Raw genomic sequence first — 27,766 nt, 5'->3', positions numbered from 1 at the left:
CTGTCTATGATAAATCGCGTTTTGGTAAGAAAAGATGATGTATGGAGTTAGCACTCTTTCCTTAATTATATTTCTCTATGGTTGAAGGCTTTAGAAGCCGGTTAATTAGATGTTCACCTCAGCAGCTCGAACAAGCCTACTTTCGTCACTCCCTGGAGTGAGGAAAGTGCGACTTCCTCACTCCAGGGAGTGAAACAAAGTAGCTTTTTAATTTAGTGAAGGCCATGAACTGCCACTTCATACTTATATTACATTTTTTTTTGTTTCTCTGTATTCTGTGTAATTCGAAATACATTTTAACCTTTAATATGTTCTCACTACTGAGATGAAAAATTATATGTGCAACACGAGAGCAAAGTTTTTTACATCTCGTGTTTTTGAGTCCCTCGCAAGAAAAACCAACTTTCCCCTCTTGTTGCACAAATAACTATTTTGTTCATGTTGTCCATTTTTATAAAGCCTCACGGCTGCTACTTTAGAGCACTTTTCTACGACAGTCATTAGAATTATATTCTTAAATGTTTAGCTCGTAGTCGTTCCGTTTGTGATAGTAACTGTTGCCACAATAATTCGAATAAATGTTTTGACAAACATGTTTCATTTTACAATAATTTTACATCATGAAGTAGCTTTTTGTCCAAATGGAACTTTGTAGGTACCGTACCTATTACACACACACACACACACACACGACGCGCACGTACACGTGACGCGGCGAATCGGCGAATGATGATCCGTATACGTATGACAGTTCCTCTAAATAGCTTTTGGAGACCTAATTTGAAAAAAAAAATTAAAGGTATAGGTTTTTACCAAATTGTTATTACTTCATTGTTACAGTTTCTAAATAAACAAATGTGTTTAAGTCCCAAAAGAGACTAGAAAGTGCATAGTTTAACCCCTGAAGTCACATTCTAAATGGGGCCAAGGCGCCAGCTAAAAAACGACCTTAAGGTTTTAAATTTTCAATTTGTTGGATTTAACCTTTTCGACGCCATGTTAAACACAAAAGCATCCAGACGCCACGTCACCGAAGTGTCAAAAATTGAAATTGAACTTTATGCATGTAGGTCTATGTTGCTCTGTAGTCTATGACCTTTAATCGATCTTTGGCGTTGAACCTACGGTGCGTTTATATCGGTCATTGGCGTCCAAAAGGTTATGCCACAAGATGGCAGTGGCAGACCCTCCAGAGCACACGCACCCTATTAGAAACTGATTAGGAAGTAAATAAAACAATCGATTCGCTTATATCGAGTGTATTTCTGGATAAATTGGTTACAAAATACTCATTCACCGACCAAAGGTCAGCCGAGCAAAGCCGCGACAGAGAATCTCAAATGAAAACTTGATCGCACATCGTTTAGTATACATTACAATCTAAGTAGTACAAAAAGCCGACCGGCGTTCGCGTGTAACAAAAAAAAATGCTCGCGTCACTGAATTTAATTTAGTTTGAGCTTACCTTACTCTTTTACAGGAAAATATATATAATAATAATTAGTTATAACTTAAATTATTATAATAATCCCATCCGTCTTATACAGTATCTAGTTACAGTATCCGGCGATAAATATTGCACATCGGTCCTTCAAAAAAGGCTGCTAATTTCGGCTTCGTAGAATGTTATCAGTTGTTGTCCATGTCTAAAGTTTAGATGTCAATAAATACGGTGATAGATTGACGGTCGTAAAAAGCGACCTCTTTCCAAACATTGAGTTAATATTACTATAGAGAAGCCTTTACAAACAATGAAATTGTCGAAATCGCAACCTGTACCACGCGACCAAAACGTAAGCGCCGTGAAATTAATCGCGCTTACTATTTGCTGTCGGCCGTCAACAACTCACGGCACAAAATACTGGTTCTCTGTGCTGGTTACGTAGTAATAATAGTTAAATGTTTCCAGAGACCGATATGGAACAGTTATCGTCAGGTACGGCATTCTGTACATCACGGCAGAGAAAGCTTAAGGATGAAACGATATATTATAAGAACCCATGCGCCCCGGTCGTCGTGAAATGCTTATTGGCGGTCCGTGGCGCGGAGCTTCTCCTCGACGGCCTCCTGAGAAGCCTCGGAGAGGTCGGTCGCTTGGATGTATTTCTGTACGCCGACTAGGGACTTCTTCAGGGCGTCGAAAGAGCTGGAACAAATTAACGTACGATTAGAATGATTACTAGTGCTGATCAACTATATTCCACTGCAGCTAGTCTTCGAGAGAATCTTCAAGAGTTACAATGACAATAACTCTTGAAGATGAATGCCTGTTTGAATTGAAGTGTAACCGTTCGTCCGAGCCACCTCGCGAGGAAAATGGCGCGCGAAGCAGCTCGGTCTGCGTAGACGTGCCTCGGCCGCATTGCCTCGGGCGAGGCACGTCTCCACCAACCGTGAACCGAGCTGCTTCGCGTGCCATTTTCCTCGCGAGGCGGTTCGTTCTGTGTGGACCCGCCTAATCACAGAAGTAGTAAACCAGGAACTAACCTCTAGAAATAAAACCTAGCGGAATAAATTTGTTCTAATGTCAGTTGAAAATAACAGTTCAATTGGCCAATTTGCTACGCCATCTGCTTTACCAAATAAAATAAAACCAATAAATATAAAATATACCAAATATACAATAATATATATAATATATATATATATATGTATATATATATATATATTTAAATATACCAAAGAAACAGTGTCCAAGCCTTCCAGTGGTCGAGGTCGGATTCGAACCGATGTCTTCAGCTTTCTCGGTTAACGCCATAACCCGTCCCAAATCCTAATTTATCGACGTGTACTCTTAGAAAGGTTCCTTTGACTATACTCTAAAAGGGCGCATTACGTACTCTCCTATTCGAATCCTTTACGCGTTTCTGATATAGCGAGAGAGATGCTGCTGATGCTGGTAGTGATTTGTTTCGTTGTTGTATAAATGGCGATCACCGCGTGAGTAACACTGTTGAAATTGAGTCCCACCACCACCATTGAGTCACCAATGGGTGAATGGCGTTGGAACGCACAGGACAGGAACGAATGGCGACATCTAGTATCGGAGGCCAAGATCCACTTCGGGTGGCTGAGCCAGCAAAGTAAGTAAGTAGTAATGGGTGACTAGGTAGCTCTTTAAGTACAAAAATTAAAATACCTGGAGTACAACATCTTCTTCTTGACCTTGGCGGTGTCGGGGCACCACGACATGAGGAAAAGCTTCTGTTTCTTGCTCGCCTCCGACGTGCCTTGGCACTGGTGCGTGTATTCAAAGTCGAACAGGCCATATCTGGAATAATCAAACAATTCTATTAGCAAACGGTTCACTGTTCTATGCAATGTTCTGCCACCAGAGTGCACCACCAGCCTTTTTAGTAAACCATAAACTTATACATACTGTACCTTTAACAGGTTTTTGACAAGTTTTCAGAGATAATAAAATATACATTGATGCATCAAGGCGGCTTGTTTACAGAGGACCTACCGGGAAACGCGAATCCGAAACTTCGCTATCTGCCTCTTTATCGCTCGAATATGCAAGTGACAGAGATATTAGAAAACGAAATTTCGATTTTCTTGTTTCGCGATAGACCCTCAAATTGTGGTAGTGGCGCCACCATTTTTGAAAAGCGCAGATATTTGCCATGATAACATTGATAACATTTGATATTTCTCCACGTCGATCTGCTTCTCGTGGCGGATGTAGAACACCACGTGTCGGTGCTTGTGTTGTGGTAGAGAGAGAGAGAGAGAGAGACAGGCAGTGTGCGAGAGAGATACCTGCACTCGCCGGTGCCGCCCTGCTGCAGGTGCTCGAGGAACTGCTCGTACTCTGCGTTGCGCTCGCCGATGGTCTCCACGTCGATCTGCTTCTCGTCGCGAATGTAGAACACCACGTATCGGTGTTTCTTATCCTTCTTGATCTCCTCGTACGTGGTCTTGCACGCGTCCGATACTGTCACACCAGACGCCTGGAAAGAAATGAAATGAAGTGTTATTTACCTATACGTCATAATTTCATAGAAGTTGACGTTTAAAATAACACTTGCACTGCGTGTGCTATCAAAATCGTTGCAGACTTAACTCGGTCTAACTATAAATTTACTAATTTTCGCTTTGCAAACTGTGATGATACTGACGATTAACGTCTTTTCAGCAAATGGTTCAGCCCATAAATTCAAGGTCTTGCATATTTGTTGCAAAATGTCATTAAAAATCTACATCTGTCACTGACCCTGTTCTATTATTTGAAATGAATGTGCATGCCTTGGTTTAGATGTGGTTTCTGGAACTGTGATGTTACGTATGAAAATGCGTGCCAACGACTGTATTTTTTATGCCACGTTAAATTCAAAACTCTTTATTGCGTAAGACACACTTTGTTTATAATGTAAGGTGATGGAGCGATGGAGCCACCCGGTAAGCAAAACTGCCTGTGTTGGTTGGCGCCGCTCTTCTTTCAAGTTACATAACTATTTATATATTTTACTTACTTATTTTACTTATGTGTAAGTAGATATCGAATGCTGGTAACTTATTCGCGAGGATTGCAAACATCTTAATGTCAATGAAGAAGATAATGTACTCGTATAGAGTAAATGCTCGCTATCGTAAATATTTATCTAACCTAACCATTGACACGATTATTTTTTGCGTGGAAATGCCACCATAAACGCCAAATTACTATGAAAATATGTCAATTACTTGTCACTTCAAATTCGCTGCTAAAGTTAGGAGGATTCTCAATACCGACATTGGCAAATTCACCCTGTGCAAAATTTCAGGGCCAGGGAGTAAAAGCCAGAGAACCCGGGCCCGGACCCGGGTATGTCCTTAAACTGCGTCCGGACTCGGATATGTCCTTAAAGTTTAAACTAAGTCCAAAAGAGAGGTATGGGCACTGTGAATGACATCTCGCTTTGTGTGGTAGGGCACAGGACAGCGGATGTCATTCCAGATCTAGAGCAGAGCCCAACTGGGGAAGTACCTCCACCTTACAGAAAACCGCAGCCAAATAACACTAGACCCTACTCATAGTATTGTGTTCCTGCCGGTAAGTAAGGTTGCCAGAGCTCAACGAGGGAGAGGAGTGTTAGGGTCGGCAACGCGCGTGTAATATCTCCGGTGTTGCAGGCGTCCATAGGCTACGGTAACTGCTTACCATCAGGCGGGCCGTATGCTTGATTGCTACCGAAGTGGTATAAAAAAAAAGAAGAAGAAAAAATAAATATAGGAGGATTCTTTCAAAAAAAATATTTTAAACAAATCAAGCTTATCGTCGTAATACAAAGTTGATCGGACCATCGCCGATCGCGCCGACATAGTTCCAAGGCGAGTGTTTATTTGTCGGGTTTATATCCGTTCAGCGACGCATTTAGCGCGGGATCGCAGTACTAAGCAAGGTCGGTTGGGCCTGTTTACGAGACTGAAATGTGTGTCGATTGTCTATAGCCACAGAGATAATAGTAGTACTATTGGAGAGATAATAGTAGTAAAAGTATTTTCACCTCAGCAGCTCGAACAAGCCTACTTTCGTCACTCCCTGGAGTGAGGAAAGTGCGACTTTCCTCACTCCAGGGAGTGAAACAATGTAGCTTTTTAATTTAGTGAAGGCCATGAACTTCATACTTTTATAACATTTTTTCTTATGGTACAGTACGGTACGGTCCGGTCCGGTCTCGTATTGTATCGTATCTTATCGTATCGTACATATTATAATACTTTTATTTTTCTGTTTATTCTGTGTAATTCGAAATACATTTTAACCTTTAATATGTTCTCACTACTAAGGTGAAAAATTATGTGTGCAACACGAGAGCAAAGTTATTTTACATCTCGTGTTTTTGAGTCCCTCGCTACGCTCAATAATCTTTCGCTTTCTCGGGACTCAAAATAAACACTCGCAAGAAAAACCAACTTTCCTCTCTTGTTGCACAAATAACTATTTCAGACTTATAGAAGATGTATGACCAAATATGGTCATGCGAGTGTAATTAATGATGATGTAACGACGTCACTTAAATGTAGGCACATACGTACGTACATTCCCCAACAAGGAAAAAGTGAGGAGGTTTATTTCAGTTTATAGGTTTTTACCTACTTCGGGATTAAATGGATATTTTTAACGTAGTTTCATGACCACAAATATGTATTATATGGTAGTATAGTAGTGTGTGTGTGTGTGTGTCGTGAACTCGTGACATAAATGAAATTGTATTAAACATCGAATGACAGGTCTTTAAGCGTCTGACATTTGAGGTCTTTAAGCGTCTGACATTTATTTTAGCTTCTTTGTAAGACTTTTAAATGAAGTCGTGAAAGTGCCTACGTATCAGACATCTAATAATAGATATCATCTTTCTGCCTACTCTTCACGTACACGTTGGCTGTGGGGCATGCAATGAAAAATGAAAATGAAAATGAAAATGAAAAATGATTTATTGGGTACACAACAGGTTTTAACTAGGATCGAAACAAGAACCTTCTTTTAAGTAAAAAGATACTTGTGCCAGAAGGCTCCGCTCTTCCATTAAGTACAAGGTTTACCAAAATTATCTTAAATTAAATTATCTTAAATCTTAAGCTTATACTTATTATAAGGTAAGATAGGTACATTAGGTACTTTAGATTAGAAACTAAGTTTAATTTAATACATATTATATAATATTACCATGAATTTCTATTTAACATGCTTGTGCTTGTGCATGCGCGCGCGCGCGTGTGTGTGTGTGTGTGTGTGTGTGTGTGTGTGTGTGTGTGTGTGTGTGTGTGTGTCTACATGTGGTATCTATTTTAAACTTTTAAATTACATTATTGCAAAATGGATTCAATTTCTACGTATGTTAACTTTTTTAGATATTCAATAACGATTTTTTTACAGTCATATAGTTGCTGTGGGTAAATGTCAAGTTGCTCGTTAATGGTGTTATATAGTTTAGCAGATTGATAGTTGAACTGTCTTTTGGCAAATTTTGAGTTTGTTAGAGGCACTGGTGCAGCTTTGCGCTTTCTCCTGCGAGTTACACTACTAGTGTTGTACTTTATTGTTGTGTGTAGTTTTGTGACACATCCTAGAACATAGAGGTTTCTTACAGATAATAAACTAGATTCTTTGTACAACTCATCAGTCGGATATCTGTACGGTTTGGAAAATATTACTTTGAGCAGACATCTTTGGGCTCTTTCAACCTGTAAGAACTTGGTTTTATTGGCTCCACCCCAAATGGGAACACAGTACGTCACAATTGACTGAGCTAGTGAGACATATATTTGGGTGAGTAGTTGTTTAGACGCAATGCAAGCAACAAGCAATGTATTTGCCGCATGCGATGTGGTTTGGCCTTTAATCCTCTTGTGTGACCGCAGATCAGGCGTTTCTAATGTTTCCATTGATATCAAGTAACAGCTGAGTTAACCTATGAGTCTAACTACATATACATCTCTAAGTAATTTTAATACGTTAATTTGAATTGGTACCTAGTTGCAGTTAGTTGTATAATATAATTATTGATGTATTTTTTTTTGCTTGTATGTACATTCAATGTTGACGAGTGCCCCTGTGGCCTATTTGCTGAATAAATGTTGAAGTTTGAAGTCAGTCAAATAATAAAAAGTAAGTTATCTCGCGTCTCGACCCGATATCAGCAGTTTATGTAAATAAATACTCATTGTTTTAACTTTAGTTGAACCGGCTCGAGTGTTTGATCAGGTGGTCGGGCGATTTAAATTACGACTACGCTCGATGCAGTATAATTATATTTGCTAGATGTATGGCAGGAGACTATATTAAAATTTATATGGCTAATAAATTATATAAGATCAAACTTTTAGACAAAGAGGTTAAATGATCCTTTATTTGGACATTTTCACTTATTTGTGAACCTTTAAAGGCCGGTTAGAGCCACTTGCACCATCCCACTGACACGGGGTTAACCGGTTAAACCGTTAACCTAGTGTCAATTTGTACATACTGATAACCATGGTAACTCCACGTTTAACCGGTTAACCTCGGGTTAGTGAATTAGCGGCCTTTAGCGGCCAAAATTGACAATATCAATTTCGTTACAAATTTTAATACGACTTGAACATAAGTTGGACTTAACCATGCATGGAAAATTTGCTAAGCGGCAGAGGTGTTCAAAATGAACCACAATTTTATTGGGATAAGAGTTTGTGCAGGTCAATTTGAAAACCTCGCCCGGTTAGCTACTTTTGCTGCTGACTGTCCTGTCTAATTACCAACGCATATGTGCCATTTTCAACCAAAAGGGTAAGTAAGTCGGTTGTCAATAAGGCGCTATTTCCATATAGCTTCAATTCGAAATCAACCTTATCGACAAGCGACAATGTGGTACCTTTTGGTTGAAAACGTCACATATATCACACACAAGTAACAACGTAAATATGTAGTTGTCATTTAACGACTATGATTTAACAGCTAACCATGCTAGCCGCACTGATGACAATTTAATCAACACACTAACATTAATTCATGTTAACCTTTTGGACGCCAATGACGGATATATCGGCACCGCAGGCAAAGACGGATTAATCTGTTAAAGACCACAGAGCAACATAGACCTTCGTGCATGTGCATAAAGTTCAATTTCAGTTTTGACACTTCGGTGACGTGGCATCCGAGTGACAGCTTTTGTGTTTGACACGGCGTCGAAAAGGGGGTCATCATTACCCCCTAGCAACTAACCGGAGAGTAAGCTCGTTTGGCATCTCCCTGCGAACTCTGCGACAGATACCATCGAATTTGCCCTCTAACCTACTAACTTTTAACGCGCATAACTGGTCGGAAAGTTCGAAGACCGAGGTCATCATTTTGCTATACAATCTCTTTGATTTTAAAACCCAAAATAGGCAATTTAGATTTTAGAGTTTAGACCATCGGTCCCGAACTCAAGGTACATATTTCTATATTTGAATAAGAGCGAAGACAGACTACCCTAAAACCTTCAAGATGTCGACAATTATAAAATATCGTATATTCTGGAATACGAGCCGCGTTCAATCCCTCCTACGTGGCTGTATCGAAATATAATCAGTAGAGACATTGGCCGTAGGTCTATTATTAGACGGTTGATGCAACACGTGCTCCATACATCATTGAACCCTAGGAGGGCTTCCCGTCTAGCCAACCCGATGGAGTTAAGTAGACGAGTGGCGGGAAATCTAGTAGACCGATAGTGGGACCATATTTTTGACCTTAAAGTTATGATAATTCTAAAGAAGGAAAAGTGATGCTTATATGGCAGGGGACATGTTTTTAAGCATATTTGTAATTTAAGACGAAAAGTTAGAACGAGCGTTAGGTATAAATTAGGTATTTATATATTTTGATTGATGCTTTTTGAATATTGAATTAAAGTGCAAAGTTTAAGCTTCATCGTTTAAATTATGTATGACTCTTTAAACTGTTACATTTTTAGAAAAAAATTTAACGTGCTTCTTTGTCAAACTAAAATTAGCTTATTATTTTGTCGATATTGAATTAAAGTTTTAAAAATCCACAATAATATCTCTAAATTCTTAAGTTAATCGACAAAGCCGAAAAATTAGAAAAATAGGATTGCTGCTTAGATTTTAATATGCGTTTTTTGTCCTGTAAGGTCCAATATTGAATTAAAGTCTATAAAGATAAGTTTCATACTATAAAATAATATATGCAACCATATTATGAAAAGTAAGAAATTTCTGTGTGTAGCTTCCATTGTTATAGCCAAATCTATTTAAAAAGGCGCGAAATTCATACCTACGCCGCGCTGGTCCGTCAAGGTGCCGGCGCGGCACGCGGGAGCCTATCGTAGCATTCGTATCTATCTATACCTATAGGTACCTCGCCCGGTCGCCCCACCCCCCGCTCAGCTTCTTAAGCGATGCTTGACTTTTCTTGTCATTCATTAGTTTGTTTACCGTGCACATAAATTAGATGCCGATATTACGTGAAATTAATGTAATTATGACTTCAAAATGAGTACAAAATGTTTGTTATGTGGACTGATTATTTGTAGTTACTTAGTGGTCCGAGAGCTGGTAGACATTTTGGAGTAGGTCCTTGAGGCAAGCTGAAAATTTGCCTGATACTTCCTCTATCATACCCTAACTCAGCACTGGAGGTCTGGCTGCAGGGTAGCGGGGCTAAATCAACCCTTATATTTTTTAAGATATTTTAGGGCTCCAAAAAAGTTCGTGAGGCAATCTGTAATTTTTACAGGTTGAAGTTAAGTATCTAAATAGTCACAAAAAAATAAGCCTGAACATTTGGTCGGGTCTTTGACCTTGCCAGAAGATCTAAAAAGTAACGTATGGCACTTACTCGTACGTAAAATTAAGTTTGTCTACTATAGTAATTGTATGCATTACAAAGTTATTTTTGTAGTACAGTAAATTAAAGACTACTAGGTAGGATGTAAGTACAGTCAGCAATACTATTCGCTTAGCACCGTTGCATACAAACTTCTTTACAGGGGTGGTATCTTTTCTCTGCAGCTGACTGTACAATGTGATTGTAACTATGACGATGGTGTATATTTATGATGTATGTTATTTATTGTGTTTTTTGTATGTTACTTAAGGGCTTCTGTTAAGGGAACGAAAATTTGATTATTTTTGCGCTACAAGGAGATACAGCCCTGTAAATATTTTTTTCTGATTTTTTTTTCTATTTGTTTTTTTTTAAATGTTTATTAAGGGTCCACTGCAGGCGAACGAAAATGTTTATTATTTTGCGCTACGGCACACGGTTTAGGAGATACAGAATTATAAAGGTTTTTTGTGTTTTTTTTTAATATATTAATTAAGGGTTTCTTAGTGGAACGAAAATTTTATTATTTTTGCGCTCCGTCGCACGGTTTAGGAGATACAGCCCTCTAAAAAAAATTTTGTTTTTTTTTTTTTTTTTCTTTTTAAATGTTAATTAAGTTGAACGAAAATTTTACTATTTTACGCTACGACGCTATTATTAAATTATGTTAGATTTTGAAATTTTTATATTAAATATATCTACTTATATATAAAGTTGAAGTTTGGTTATTGAATTTTATATTATATAAATATACAAAAAAAGAAATATAGGGCTATATCTCCTAACCCGTCCGTCGTAGCGCAAAAATAATAACATTTTCGTTCCCCTTTAAAAACACTTTTAATATACAAAAAACACAATGAAACACAATAAGAAAAAAAAAACTACACGGCTGTATCTCCTAAGCCGAGCGTCGTTATATTAAAAAAAAAAAAACAAACAAAAATACCAAAAAAATCTTTATAAGGCTGTATCTCTGAACCGTGGGTCGTAGACTAAAATAAATAAAAAATTCGTTCAACTAAATTAACATTTAAAAAGAAAAGAAAAAAAAAACAGAAAAATTTTTTTTAGAGGGCTGTATCTCCTAAACCGTGCGTTGTAGCGCAAAAATAAACTAATTTTCGTTCCCCTTTGAGAAACCCCTAAGTAACATACAGAAAACACAATGAAAAACTAAAAAGAAAAACAAAGAAAAAATCTTTATTGTATCTGGGTTGTATCTCCTAAACCGTGCGACGGAGCGCAAAAATAATCAAATTTTCGTTCCACTAAGAAACCCTTAAGTAAGATATTTAAAAAAAAACAGAAAATCTTTATAAGGCTGTATCTCCTAAACCGTGCATCGTAGCGCAAAATAATAAAATTTTCGTTCCATTGCAGTGGACCCTTAGTTAACATTAAAAAAAAAAGAAAAAAAAACAGAAATAGTACATTTCGATGCTAGTGCGGAAAGTATGTCATACTTTACATACTTTCGAGGAATGACATTTCCGCACGTGTATCGAACGACGTTTTTTAATACCGTTGCGAAAAAATAAGAAAAACAACAAGTAAGGAATTCGAAACTTTTATATTATTAATTCTGTGACATTATTGACATTAGACTTATATTGACCGGGATATAGACCGTGATTACCTTTTGTATTATTTGTGAGCTCCCGATATTTCAAAACCACCGTGAATCATTCAAAACTCTAATTATTGACATTGACATTATGAAGAGGTGTTTTTATAGCTTTTATTCGACTAGAATGGATTTTGTTATTATTATTGAACCCACTTCATACAACATTATACACATTGTATTGTTTTACAAATATAAAACATTGTACTATTATTACCTAAATATCGTTATTAACGATTATTTCAATACTCAATACTCAGTAATAAACATAAAAACCTACTGTTAAAGTAAGAATACGAAAACTATACATATTTAATATTTTATTACTTACCTCTTCATCATTATAACACGTCTATTTTTTTATATATTGAATATTGAAAAACCGTTCTTAATAAGTTGTCTGTTTAGAACGGAACGCCTGTCAAAGGAGAGGCGTTTTTTATTTCTGCTTTAAATTTCCAAAGGCAACATTCGATATTGTTTTTATAAATGTACGATACACAAATAATCGTAATTAACGATATTTGGGTAATAATAGTACAAAGTTTAATTGGGGTGGGGAGCTAATAAATATGGTTTAACAGTTCGATAAAAAAAATGGAATTAAACAATAAACTACAAAACTAACTAAAATATTTTATTCAAAAAGACCTCCGCGAGCTGTACCGGGTGCAAAGGTGCCCATCACACTTGCCGCGTTTAATATGTTTTATATGCGTCACAACGTTTTATATGTACAATTGTCTTATAGAACATGCATTTAAAAAAAAAACTTTCATTGAAGTGGGTTCAATAATAATAACACCCAGCTAAAAAAACACCTCTTCATAATGTCAATGTCAATGATGTCACAGAATTAATAATAGAAAAGTTTCGAATTCCTTACTTGTTGGTTTTCTTATTTTTTCGCAACTGTATTGAAAAACGTCGTTCGATACACGTGCGGAAATGTCTAATAATGACATACTTTCCGCACTAGCATCGAAATGTCCTATTACAGGGCTGTATCTCGTAAACCGTGCGTTGTAGCGCAAAACTAATCTAATTTTCGTTCCCCTTTGAGAAACCCGTAAGTAACATTCAAAAAACATAATCGAACAACAAAGAAGAAATCAAAAAAATAAAAAATCTTTATGGGGTTGTATCTCCTAAACCGTGCGTTGTAGCGCAAAAATAATCTAATTTTCGTTCCCCTTTGAAAAGCCCCTAAGTAACATACAAAACACACAATGAAAAACTAAAAAGAAAACAAACAAAGAAAAAAATGTTTATAGGGTTGTATCTCCTAAACCGTGCGTCGGAGCGAAGAGCAAAAATAATTAAATTTTCGTTCCACTTTAAGAAACCCTTATTAATATTTAAAAGATACAACCCTATAAAGATGTTTTAATTTTTTGTTTTCTTTTTTGTTTTTCATTGTATTTTTTGAATGTTACTTACGGGTTTCTCAAACGAGAACGAAAATTAGATTATTTTTGCGCTTCAACGCACGGTTTAGGAGAGACAGCCCTGTAAAGATATTTTTCTGTTTTTTTTTTGTTTTTTTTTTTTATGTTAACTAAGGGTCCACTGCAATGGAACGAAAATTTTATTATTTTGCGCTACGATGCACGGTTTAGGAGATACAGCCTTATAAAGATTTTTTTTAAATATAAATTAAGGGTTTCTTAAAGTGGAATGAAATTTTGATTATTTTTGCGCTACGACGCACGGTTTAGGAGTTACAGCCGTGTAAATATTTTTTTCGTTTTTTTTTTGTTTTTTTCTCATATTAAAAAAGGGTTTCTTAGAGGCAAAGAGGATATAATAAGATAGAGTGGTATTGTCATAGTAAATTTTGTAACCGCTTTAAATTCACTGCCATCTATCGACATACTTTAAAACTAAAAATTAAGATTTATAAAAATACGTTAAAATGTATTTAAATATGGATAAATGTTTTTTTTTATTTGCATCAATTATTTTTATATGATTTTGACCCATGTTCTTTCACTGATATGCGTTAAAATTATAAATAACAAACGAAACCGTCAACGCCATCTATACGAGAGTAAGCCAAAACTAGTGGCGCCCTCTGATCGAGAATCAAATTTTCGTGATTTTCGAGGCACGTTTTTTCCTTAGACTGTATCCATCTATTACGGAGTTATATCTATCTTTGTTAGAGGGGAACGAACATTTTACTTTTTTTGCGCTCCGACGCACGGTTTAGGAGATACAGCCCTATAAAAAGATTGTTTTCTTTGTTTTTTTCTTTTATGTTTTCATTGTGTTTTTTGTATGTTACTTAGGAGCTTCTGATAGGGGAACCAAAATTTGATTATTTTTGCGCTATAACGAACGGTTTAGGAGATACAGCCCTGTAAATATTTTTTCTGTTTTTTTTCTTTGTTTTTTTTTTAAATGTTTATTAAGGGTCCACTGCAGGCGGACGAAAATGTTATTAATTTGCGCTACGGCGCACGGTTTAGGAGATTAAGCCTTATACGGGTTTTTTGTGTTTTTTTTATACCTATATTAATTAAGGGTTTCTTAAAGTGGAACGAAAATTTGATTATTTTTGCGCTCCGTCGCACGATTTAGGAGATTCAACCCTATAAAGATTTTTTCTTTGTTTTTCATTGTGTTTTTTGTATGTTAATTAGAGGTTTCTCAAAGGGGAACGAAAACTAGATTATTTTTGCTCTACAACGTACGGTTTAGGAGATACAGCCCTCTAAAGATTTTTTTTTCCTTTTTTCTTTTTTTTTAATGTTAATTAAGGGTCCACTGCAGTTGAACGAAAATTTTATTATTTTGCGCTACGACGCACGGTTCAGGACATACAGCCTTATAAAGATTTTTTCGTTTTTTTTTGTTTTTTTTTTTAATTATTAATTGAGGGTTTCTTAAAGTGGATCGAAAATTTGATAATTGTTTTTGTGCTACGACGCGCGGTTTAGGAGATACAGCCGTGTAAAGATTTTTTTTTCTTTTTGTGTTTCATTGTACGACCGGTCTGGCCTAGTGGGTGACCCTGCCTGTGAAGCCGATGGTCCTGGGTTCGAATTCCGGTAAGGGCATTTATTTGTGTGATGAACACAGATATTTGTTCCTGAGTCATGGGTGTTTTCTATGTATTTGTATATTATATATATCGTTATCTGAGTACCCATAACACAAGCCTTCTTGAGCTTACTGTGGGACTGTCAATCTGTGTAAGAATGTCCTATAATATTTATTTATTGTGTTTTTTGTATATTGAAAGAGGGGAACGAATTTTTTTTTATTTTTGCGCTGCGACGGACGGTTTAGGAGATACAGCCCTATATATATTTTTTTGTTTATTGTTGTTTTTTTTGTATGTTATATAATATAAAATTCCATAACCAAAATTCAAATTTTTATATAAGTAGATATACTCAATATAAAAATTTCAAAATCTAACATAACTTTTAATATAAATGTCCTCATACATCATAAATATACACCATCCTCATAGTTACAATCACATTGTACAGTTAGCTGCAGAGAAAAGATACCACCCCTGTATAGGTTTGTATGCAAAGGTGCTAAGCGAATAGTATTGCTGACTGTACATCCTACCTAGTGGTCTTTAATTTACTACAAAAATAACTTTGTAATGCATACACTTTGTTTAGTAGACAAACATAATTTTGCGTGCAAAAATAACTGCGATGCATACGCTTTGTATAGTAGAGAAACTTAATTTTGTGTGCAAAGATAACTTTGTAATGCATACAATTTGTATAGTAAACAAACTTAATTTTGCGTACAAGTAAGTGCCATACTTTTTAGATCGCCTGGCAAGGTTAAAGACACGACACGACCAAATGTTCTGGTTTATTATTTTTATGACTATTTAGATACTTAATTTTAACCTGTTAAAAATACAGATTGCTTTTAGAACATTTTTTTGAATTTTGTGAAATATTATTTTGCACGCGTCTAGCAAGGTTAGGTTACCCGCTAGCCCGTTGATCTATATACCGTTGATCTACCTATATATCAATACCGTTTGATCGCTGCCTCGGCGGCGCACAGCGCGACGCGCGCAACCATGCCGCGCGTTTGAAATGTAACGTAAATATAAGCACGGAATGCATACGTATCAGTATTTAGTGACGCACAAATTTTATATTTCTAATCTTTTGTGTGGGAACTAAGATCATTGTCATGACCGTTTAATATTAACTCTACAAACTTTAATTCAATATTGGCTATACTGCTTGACCAGAAATCAATATCTAGAGAAGCACATTGTTTACATTTCTAATTTTTTACAAGTATAATAAGCTGATCCATAATATCGTAATTTTGCAATATCAGCTACTCTAATTATTTATTTACAAAATAATTCATGTTTTTAAGTTCACCAGAAAGCACATGTTCCAGATTTCTAAAAACCGAATATTGTGTATAAATTAAAGTGGTATTGAATATGTTAAATATTTTTGTAACTTTAATTCTATATTTACAAAGTTATTAGCAGAAATTAAAATATTTCAATATATCCGAACGCTCACCCTAAAAATTTCTAACTTTTTACGAAAGTCTTATTTAACATGCTAACAATGACATATCGAAAAAGAAAAAACTTTAATATTATCAAAACCCATTTTTGTTCCACCGCTGGTCTATAGATTACATTTGGTTGGTCTTTTTGGCTTGGTCGGTTTGTTTATTTGCAGATAACGGACGTAAAGAGAAACTCTAGGGAAAACCTTTACACTGAACATCCCGTTTACGGTTTTCTGCAGAATCCCGTTTCAGTAGTATAGTGCAGTATTCCGCAAACAGAATTCGTGTGAACGTTAATATATTAGCACGTATAATACTAAAACGGGATCCTGCAGAAAACAGAACCCGCAAAAAACGGGATGTTCCATGGGAAAGAGACGTAGGAGGGCATTCGTGTAGCTGTAAGATTGCCAGCTAGATGAGAGGATCAAGTTAAAGCTGCAGTCAATGGCTCGATACAAGATATAGCGTGTGTTGTGGACTTTCAAAAACATCTGAAATTATTACCATGACAATTTCGTCAAGAGTATAACTGATATTAGTAGAATAGATACAGTCGCAGCGAACAGCTAGAAATAAATAGTCACATAAGGTTTGTATTTTGTGTGTATTGCTTAGTCAGGTTATGCAGGCTATCGATAACTGATAAAGCGACAGTCAAGACTAGATACTACAAAACAGAGATTGTTTATAGTTCCCTTTTGTGGTTTATTTGCTAATTAAATGTTGAGTTTGAGTAGGGGGCGTACATTTTAATCTAACCGACTATGAAAAGGAGACGGATAATTCCAGGACAGGATTAAAATAGGCTGATCCTGATAGTAACGAATTGATGATGCACTGGCGAGTTGCCAAAAACATACAAAACGCAAGTCATCTTACCTTCTCATACCAGTGATGACCTCCTAATAAAATTACCGAACAACATGAAGTTTCTGTTAAAACTGACATTAGTGTCTGGATAAATGTTTCATTCTACGCGTCTGTCTGTCCGTCCGCCCGCGGCCTTGCTGCATTATTGTTAGTATAACAATATAGTTGTCGCTAGACGTAAATTCTAGTGATATTACAATGTTGTAACTTTATGTTATGAAATGCCTAACGATTAAAATTCAGATCGAAAATTTTACAACCAAGTCGAAAAACCAAGCAAACGTCTCTTTATAACCCTATCATATGTGTAGTGTTCAAAAATCGTCGTAAACACCTCGGTTGTGTTGAATAGAGCAGAAAAAAATTCAGTCGAAAAAAATGCAAAACATCACACAGACAAGAGGTGAAACGATTTCTACATCCGACTTAAAACCATAAAGCATTTATAGGTTATTTATTATTCCATTGCCGTCCGCATTCTAAGAATCATGACGGTCGCTGACTCACCCGTCTCGACTCTTTCACTCTGTAACAGGTTTTGTTTAGTCATCTAGTAGGATTTGCTAATTACCAACGGATACTCTTATGGACATCCTGACGCCGAGTCCTATAAGCCTAAGAGAATACGAAAAACACTAATTCATAGAATGGTTCAGATCCATTAACGACAGCTCATCCGCTATGTTCAACAGTTTCCAATAGTTTTGAATATATTGATTATTTTATGTTTGAAGCTGATGACTAAAGTGAGAATGTTACCAAGCCTTGAAATAATTAACATACTTGAACAAAAAGTTATTCTTGTATGTGGAGATTTTGCTGATAAACTTTTCAGTGGCTACGGCAAAAGACTGCATACTGCATTGCAGGGGTTGTAAGACAAATTAGATTGACAGAACATGTGTTTGCATTTGTTTAGTAAGCCTTACAGATCGGTAAATAATTAAATATCCATCAGATGTCTTTTTTTTTCTTTTTTCGTAGGTCCAGGCAGATTAGACAGGTTACAAAAGCACCAGTTTTCATTTCAATATTTGTCTAACTAGTTATGACAACTAAACACATTGTAATTGTAACGAAATTTATAACTTTAAACTTCCCAGTCAATAAACATCTCCTATTCTATTACACTAGCATGTAAATCTTCTGTAATGAATGTAACTTCTGCCAACATGAATTATAATTTATAATGCTCGCCTCGCCAGTGGACGCCTACGCGTTTCTGAAAGTACAGGACCTTGATGAAACTGATGCACGATATCATGTGTTACGTTACGTTAGACTCGTTTTTCGACCCAATTTCAAGATGCTGAAGAAACTGAATGTCTGATTGCGCTATACGTCGGTTACTGTTCCAAGTCCCACCATCGCATCGAAATAATCGTGATGCAGTATTTCCTTTCCTAAGGCTAACCGCGAACCACTTCGTTCATCTATTGCTCTTGCATATTCGAGCGATAGAGAGGCAGATAACGAAATTTCGATTTTCAATGATCTCTGAAGGCCATCGGAAGTACTCAAATAGAGCAGGTCTCCTCAGCAGCGAGTAAACTATTAAAATGGCGGAAAATGCCTACATATTGGACCATTAACTACATTTGCTCCCACTAGTTTTGATCTGAATTAGCTCCAAATAATTGTGTTGTAACACTTGTAACTCAAACATATTGACGTCAATAATGATTCCGGCAACGCTACGAGTATTGCTCACTCCTATTTCCGACGTTTTGACACAGAATAATAAATTTATATCACTCCACATTCGCTTGACGGGTATGTCAACATCTTTTAGAGACATTTCTGCAGCATTTCAAAAGACGAGAGGGCGCATTTGCACTGTGATCCGTAGAATGTCAGTACAATGCAGTGTCCCATCGCCAACGAGTAAAGTAATCAAAGAGGACCAGTCATCGATTTTCTCGAGGTTGATGGCTGACTGACGGTTGCATCTAAAAAACAGTGAAAACAGTTTACGTTTTCTATGAGCCAGCGGATTGAGAAAATACATTTTAAAATATCTATTCAATTACCCACGGGGAGTCCCCAACCAAAAATAACTGCCACGTCACTAATATCGATATGGCTACAATTCACGGGCTTGCCAAACCGCATATATCTGCCCTGCTTCTTTGAATCTCAACCAGATTAAGGGGCAGTTGCATCAAACCGTCTGTCATCGTTAGAGTTCGCTAAATTTTATTGTATGGGATGGGAAGTTGATCAGTCTGCTACCTAATTGTGGTTGGTGCACCAGGCACTGAGTGACTAATCTTATTAATGAAAATAAAGAGTAGTATCAAGATGGACACATAAATCGTAAGACTGGTAAGAATATTTTGGGAGTGTAATACGGGATAGCGAACTAAGTGACGAAGGGGCGTCCCTAGACTAAGTTCTATGCAAGGGCAAAAGTTGGATGAGAAGGGCAATAGAACATACTCAATGGTAGACGGTTAGCAGAAGACTATAAGCAGAGATGGGCATTATTCGAAATGAAATGAAATATTTATTTGCTTAAACATGGTAATTACATACAGATGTTATAAATTAATTGATTTAGTATCACATGTTAAGCCAAAAAATGGCATGCAAATTTAAAACTAAATAAGAACTTAAATTAACATAAATTTAATAATTTTTATCGGAATAATCATTCTAATAAACAATAATTCACGATTTTCTTATTCACGAATGATTTATTCCCGGATGATTTATTCGCGAATAAATCGTTCAAGCGTTTTTCAAATGAAGAATGATTTATTCGTTATTTCATTCGAATAAATTCACGAAAAATATTTATTGTTTGACTTATTCCACTCAAATAAACAACACGTTTAATATGACTCGTTTTAGGGTTCCGTACCCAAAGGGTAAAAACGGGACCCTATTACTAAGACTCCGCTGTCTGTCTGTCTGTCCGTCTATCTGTCACCAGGCTGTATCTCGTGAACCGTGATAGCTAGACAGTTGAAATTTTCACAGATGATGTATTTCTGTTGCCGCTATACAACACTACACAAATACTAAAAAGTACGGAACCCTCGGTGGGCGAGTCAGACTCGCACTTGGCCCGTTTTTACTGTATTCCAATAAACAATTGGAATACAAGGTAGTGGTGTTTATATGGTATTCCAATAAACAATTATTCGTGGCAATTCATTCGACGAATAAATTATTCCACGAATAATTTATTCAAATAAGAAAAATCATCCGACAATTTCATACGTCATTCGCGAATAATTTTGTTATACTTATTCGTCATTCGAATACATTTTGCCCATCTCTGACTATAAGAGACCTATTATAACGACGATAATGGTGACAAATCTCAGGGACACAGACAAAACAAAAAAAAAAAGTGAATTAACTACATAGCTAGCTAGAAAGGACAATGGTCGATGGTTATAAATACGTAACGTAGATGAATGAGCGGTGTCACAAGTGTAAAACGATGCTGGCGGACATCCAAGACAGAAATTGTTCTGTTATGTCAAGAGATACTTCGTGAAATCGTAATAAATGTAATAATATATGCTCTTCTTTATGCGTCCTTCTGACGTGATACTTGAGTCCTAAGTTTCAATATTCTTTACAATTCTTTAGATATAATATAAAGAGTTTGAACTTCCAATGAAGCCCGACCAATTATTGCTGCGCACCTCGTGCCTCGAGAAAACCTCATGTCCAGTACGGCTACCACCAGTTTTACACAGACATATTCGCTAGCGAGTGCGTAGCCTACTTTCTATGCATCTCGCTCGTACTCGCATTTAGTGCGAGCGAGATGTATAGAAAGTTACGCAGACGTTAACAAATATGTCAGTTTGACACAGCTAAGGCAGTCGTGGTGAGGCTACTGGATTGGACAGCCAATCGAAATTCGAAGACTTCTATGTCCGTTTCCAACGCTATTCAAATTAGAAATAAGACTAATTCGAGTAACAGGGATGCAGATACAATTGTGTACGATGTTTGCGTTGATAATCGAAGTTTCGACATACATTTCTCCTTGGGAATAATATGTGCCATTTTCAATCAAAGGGGTACTTATTGTCGGTTGTCAAAAAGGCGCTATTTCCATACAGCTTCAATTTGAAATCAACCTTATTGACAAGCGACAATATGGTACCTTTTGGTTAAAAATGTCATGTATTCCTAGGAAACGGTATATAAAATGCTAGTATTTTATCACCTTGTTTAATTTTCCATCTGGATGTTGGGGATCTGTAACTGTATCCATACACGCATTATAAATGACCGAGCCTTAACCTTTTGGACGCCAACGCCAAAGACGGATTAATCGGTCAAACACCACAGAGCAACATAGACCTACGTGCATGTGCATAAAGTTCAATTTCAGTTTTGACACTTCGGTGACGTGGCGTCCGAGTGACAGCTTTTGTGTTTGACACGGCATCGAAAAGGTTAAAGACCAGAGTTTATACGGAGCAAAAAAACCGGCCAAGTGCGAGTCGGATTCGCGCACGAAGGGTTCCGTACCATTACGCACAAAACGGCAAAAAAATATTACGTTTGTTGTATGGGAGCCCCACTTAAATATTTATTTTATTCTGTTAGCATTTGGTGTTATAGCGGCAACAGAAATACATAATCTGTGAAATTTTCAATTGTCTAGCTATCACGGTTCATGAGATACAGCTTGGTGACAGACAGACGGACAGCGAAGTCTTAGTGATAGGGTCAAGTTTTTACCCTTTGGGTACGGAACCCTAAAAATGATTCACATCAACACCACCAATGATCACCTAGTAGTATATAGTCATGAATCCGTCACGATTACTTTAAGACACTTGAGTAACTCGCTATGTACTCACTAAAGATCACATCATGATCGACTAATTATCGGCACAACACAAGTCCGTATTATATGAGCCGTTTGGGCCGGGGCAGTGACCTCACCATGCGTCACGGTTGACTCATTCAGGTGCCGTGTCGGGGCAAGGACACTGGCTTGCATCCTTCCGCGGAAGGGATAAGATAGATACAGATTTTCTAGTAATATTTTTATTAAGTCATTGTCATCTTTAGGCCCTATGTTCCATAGAGTAAAAGTGGAATTAAGTCGAGTAATCAAGCAGCAAGGGCCAAAATGAAGATGCTGAGGTGGATGCGCAGTGTTACCAGGCTCGACAAAATCCGCAACGAGTACGTGCGAGGCAGCCTGGGCGTGCGTGACATCGCCGACAAAATGCAGTAGAGTAGGCTGCGATGGCCACGTAAGGAGGAGACCACCAGACCACGTTGGAAATTTGGCACTACGATTTTCCATACCCGGTAAAAGAGGCAGAGGTAAACCGAAAACAAAATAGAAGGACGTAGTGCTAAAAGGTGGCTAAAAGATATGATTAAGGCAAAGTATCCCAAAAAGGACGTCGAGGATAGGGCGAAGTGAAAGATCCGGAAGGCTGACCCCATCACCATGTGGGACGTGGGATGTATAGCTTGGAAAAGATAGAATCAAGCAGCAAGGGCGAGGTTACAGGGATTAACCACTCTAATTCACAAGTTGAGTAGGTCCGTCTGATAACGGGTAGAAGTAAAAGATAGTAAGATAACGACCGATTAGGTAGATAGTGTAGATACCATTAATGGTGTGAACGTTTATTTCACAAGAAAAACGCGATACAATATACGCGATATAATCCGTTTGCATAGTTTTATTTCATGAGTAACTATCGCGGTAACCGAAGACAATATTAAGAAAAAAAAAAAACATTGAATTTATTGAATTCGAAAATAATTTCATTGCTTTTCTCTACCAGTAATTTCGGCTATCGGAAATAATAATAAGTTCAGTTGTTTAAATGTTAAACTATTTTGTATATAGTACAGATAGACCAAGCTAACTCTGCACTAACTTGGCAAGCGACAGTGACAAAATAAATTAATATGGCGTTTATAATGTATTGTATATTGTATCTGTACAGCTCGCAATACAAATCTAGTACCAGGAGTCCCTTGACTGTACTTGTGTAGATTATTTTGATAATTCTGGTGCCAACTGTACCTAAGCTGACAAGCTACCAATGCTAAGTGGATGACAGTTACCAATGCCATCAAAGTAACTAGATGAATCAGAAAACTGCAGGAAATGTATTGTGATGTGACCCGATAGCAGATAGAAGTCAACATGTCATTCAAAATATTGTCTTCGGTTACTTGACTTATTAAGTATTTTAACGCCCCATTTACGCCGCACAGCGTCGCGCGGCATTGTATTATTATATCGGAGCATCGTTAATAATGGCGTAAGCGCCATCGACAATAAGGTCCCTTTTTAGGGTTCCGTACCCAAAGGGTAAAAACGGGACCCTATTACTAAGACTCCGCTGTCAGTCTGTCCGTCTGTCTTGAAATTTTCACAGATGATGTATTTCTGTTGCCGCTATAACAACAAATACTAAAAACAGAATAATATAAATATTTAAATGGGGCTCGTGAAACAAACGTGATTTTTTTGGTGGTTTTTTCCGTTTATTTATTTATTTAGTCGTATGGCAGTTTTTTACAAAATAGGCAATTACAATTTACATAGATACAATTTTACGGTGTTATCGCGAAATGATAAAACGGGTCCAAAAGAATACAAATCTAAAAAGTTATAGGTCAACATTTAAGCAGTTGAGCCACGCAGAGTGAGTGAGTTGCAGCAGGTCTTCTCTAGCTCCAATGTATGAGTGCAGAGGGCAGCATTCAATTATATGTTTTTTTCCGTAATAGTACGGAACCCTTCGTGCGCGAGTCCGACTCGCACTTGGCTGGTTTTTTAAATAAAATACCACAAATAATCAAAAAGACCAAACTATCACAAGTCACGGAAAAACACATCTTAATCCCAAGCCATAAAGATGAACAGGAAATGCTAATTAATAACTATCTGTTATGACTAATGCATGAACTTGCAACTTTTTTTTTATGTTGTTAATATGGGTGTGGCCTATGGATTTTTCCAGGTAGACATGGGTGATATACGCGGCTTTCCATCAGAGAAGGGTCCTTATGTTTCACTACATAGTATAAAACTATAAAACAGTGTCGCTTTCCGCTCTGTGTGTATGTCTGTCCCTATGTATGCTTAGATCTTTAAAACTAGGCAAAGGATTTTGATGCGGTTTTAAGAGGAAGGTTTATATGTATAATTTGTAAAGGTTTTGTGTAAATTAGTTGAACTACCCGTGCAAAGGCCGGGCGGGTCACTAGTTATGTGTATAAGGCGCCTTTCCATCAGAGAAGGGTCCATACTTTGTGCATAAGGAATATTTCCATCAGATGCAAATGTATAATAAGGACCCTTCTCTTATGGAAAGCCACATATTACAGTCAAGACAAGTTGCTAAGTGAATATGGTGTGGTACAAAATGATGCTTTTGTATTTATGTCATCCATCTGATTCAATAAATTCCTGAGATCTTGGAGCGCCAAGCAAAGAGCACCCCTAGACAGGATTCCCAAAGCTAACAGTCTAACTAAAGTATAGCTTGCAAGTGCTAAATAGGCCTGCTAAGAGTGACAAGAAACGGAGGTGCATCTGTGGCCCTCGGGTCAAAAAGTTAGGAGACCCCTGCAGTAAGTAACTGTTTATAGTGCTTAATTTGTTTATAGTTAATTGGGTACTGTTAATAAACTTTGTCTGCTTATGTTCTTCTCATTCTGAACACAATCGTTTTATTTAATACCAATGGCAGTACTTATATTCAGAATAAAATTCCATTAGTAGGTAATAGGTATGTTAATGATAAAGTCTAAATTAGAATAATTTCTTTTTCTGTATACATATTATAGCTGTATAGCTAAGTATGAAGGAAAAATATATTTTTTATTGTAACTAGGTAAATTGATATCTAAACTATAATAGACTGTTTTATGCTTTGTATGATGATGGTAATTTTCAACAAAACAATTCTTAAAACCCTACCCTAGTCATAGGTATTGATGGTATGGTTTACATTAAACAATACATTACATATTTTTATAGTTAAACCAGTTTTGTACAAATTTGTCTAATATGACTAAACAGAATCTTCAATTCTTAGTCAATGTGTATCCTACAAGTAAATTAACAATTCAATAGGCTATTTAAGCACATGATTCAGCTCTGCCAATGCTTGAGCACCAACCAATACTGACAAATAAGGAAATATAATGTCAACTAAAAGCTATAAACGTAACACACATGACTCAGGCATTCTGATAAGATTCCATACGTATGTTCTAAATAGTCACTAATTTGAAATTTGAATTTCTCTGGTTTTATTACGAGGTTTGCATGTTAGGTTAGTTTTTAGGAAGATTTGACTGGTAGACAAGATTTATAAGGCACGATGTTTGAATTAGTGAGTGTGACCTTGACACTGCGTCAGGCGGGAGCATTACCCCCCGTCAGTCTGCACTGACGCCCATTGCGCGACACTCTATTCACCCGAAATAGACGTGAAATGTATGTGACAAGCGCCGCCGACCGCTATACCATATATGGTAAAACTGAATGCGATTGCGCGGCGATGCAAACCCTCACTCGGTTCGATGCCCTCGGTATGCCACCGGTATCGCCAAATAACCTTCACAAACTACGAAATACATTTCTTTCAAATATTCAACAATCCATTAACGCCCAAAATTCCATAGCCGTCAAAAAAGGCGCTGCAGACTCGTAACCTTTCAAACATACGTGAAATCCAACACCGCTAATCCAAACCCAACATCCGACATCCACCCTGGAACAGACGGGATTTAGCCAGCTCCAGCTCCAATAACGCTAAAAACACAACACGTGGCATAAAATCACTGAACGGTGACATTTATTTTAACGAGAAAAGGCGTGCGAACTCGGCGGTGGTTCGTGCGAAATATGGCGGCACCGGTCTCACAAGAATAAATTCCGTTGCAATTTCGGCATTACGATATGTTTTTTGACGCACCCACGATAATTTTTCACAACACAATTACGAAGCACTGCAATTTATTCTCCTCACTTACCATTTTTGATGTTATTCACGTAAAAATTTCACCACTAACTTCACCGACTCCGCGACAACAGCGAGCGACCGGAACGACACTGATCCGTACAGTTGGCTGTCCGTTATTTTGCGACAGCAAATGAGCCAATGGGCGCATGTGTCAAAATCGTGAAGTAAAGTCAGTACACTTCCCAATTACTTACAATTAAGTTTATATCAATGTAAGTAAGCAGAGTTCAATTAGAATCTAGTTTAAATATTTAATGATTGTTTTAATTTTTTTAAACAGCCTTTTAATTTTCTGTTGGAAAATTGCACATATAGATAATGTGGAAACTTTAAAGTTGTACTAACAACGTCGATGCTGTCATGACAATGAATACTCGAATATATTTATATCTTCATAAATGAAAGTCACATCAGCGGGATGAGATAAGAACAAACAATACGCTTGTAAAGCCAGTGATAAAATTAAGTTCTTGCTACTCGACAATTGAGTCACTGATTACGTGATTACGATTCAATTTTATCCAATCACATTCCAGTATTTAACAAATGCCCATATATGGACAGACCGAAATAATTCAAGCCGCCATTTTATATTTTGAAATTTTGGCGCCTTTCGGTCGAACACAGATTTCGTATCTTATTTTTTATTTTATTTCAATTTCTTTATTACTTCCGAGATATTTATTTTATACGATATAGTTGTTTTTTGGTACAGTCAAGTGTAAAAATATGGGTGCATATAACTTCTCAAAATTCGCTGATATATTTTTGAGTACCGATGTAGAGTGCACCCATATTTTTACACTTGGCTGTACACTTACAGTGAATGTACTTATACATTGTGAACCATTTCTAATATTTGTTTCGTGTTATTAAATTTAAACATTATTGCACAAATTAACAAAAAAAGTACAAATGGCGGACTTAACGCCTTAACGCATTCTCTACCAGTCAATCATTGGGCTAACACCCAACCTACCTAACCTAACCTTGGCTAAACAGAAACAGGTAGTTTGGTGCAGGATTGTAGAAAGACTAGAGTTGAACTAGAGAGTGGATATAAGAGTAGGTAGAATGCAGTAGAATGAGATAGACACAAGTTGAGACTACAAGGCATTTCCGTCAGTAGAAAAAGCGGCAAATTTAAAAATGTAGGCGCGAAGGGTTGTCGCCCCACAGAAAATATGCATTTCGCGCCTTTTTCTACATACAAAATTGTTTAACAGACTATACTGTTATAATTATTCTAGCTAAAGAAAGTTGAATCCACTAGATTTTTACTCAACTGCGTACAGTCTGGCAAAAGAGTAGACATTAAAAAGTGGCAACACTGTAGTGTCGTCCCTTTCAAATCAATTTAAGAAAAACGGGACGACACTACAGTGTTGCCACTTTATAATTTCTACTCTTTTTTGCCAGACTGTAAAGAGGGTAATGTTTTTTTGGATGGAAACACTGTTCTTC

At 36.8% G+C, this 27,766-nt stretch overlaps 2 protein-coding genes across 2 annotated transcripts in view; both read right to left on the bottom strand.

The window, feature by feature from the left end:
* The window catches only part of LOC134751783 (poly(A) polymerase type 3), a 223,334-nt gene that overhangs the window by 70,212 nt on the left and 125,356 nt on the right, over positions 1–27,766 (bottom strand). The gene's annotated exons all lie outside the window — the stretch shown is intronic.
* On the bottom strand, positions 1,244–26,527 carry LOC134751792 (cofilin/actin-depolymerizing factor homolog). The gene is made up of 4 exons (XM_063687281.1): positions 26,313–26,527; positions 3,763–3,953; positions 3,140–3,271; positions 1,244–2,146 (listed from the first exon to the last, which is right to left on the bottom strand). Exons 1-4 carry the CDS (start codon positions 26,313–26,315, stop codon positions 2,026–2,028), a joined length of 447 nt encoding a protein of 148 aa, XP_063543351.1. The 5' UTR covers positions 26,316–26,527; the 3' UTR covers positions 1,244–2,025.

This window comes from Cydia strobilella, chromosome 23 (assembly GCF_947568885.1).
Source record: "Cydia strobilella chromosome 23, ilCydStro3.1, whole genome shotgun sequence".
Classification (NCBI taxonomy): Eukaryota; Metazoa; Arthropoda; class Insecta; order Lepidoptera; family Tortricidae; genus Cydia; species Cydia strobilella.
Note: the sequence above shows the minus strand (reverse complement) of the source record. Positions and strands in the feature narration are given on the sequence as shown.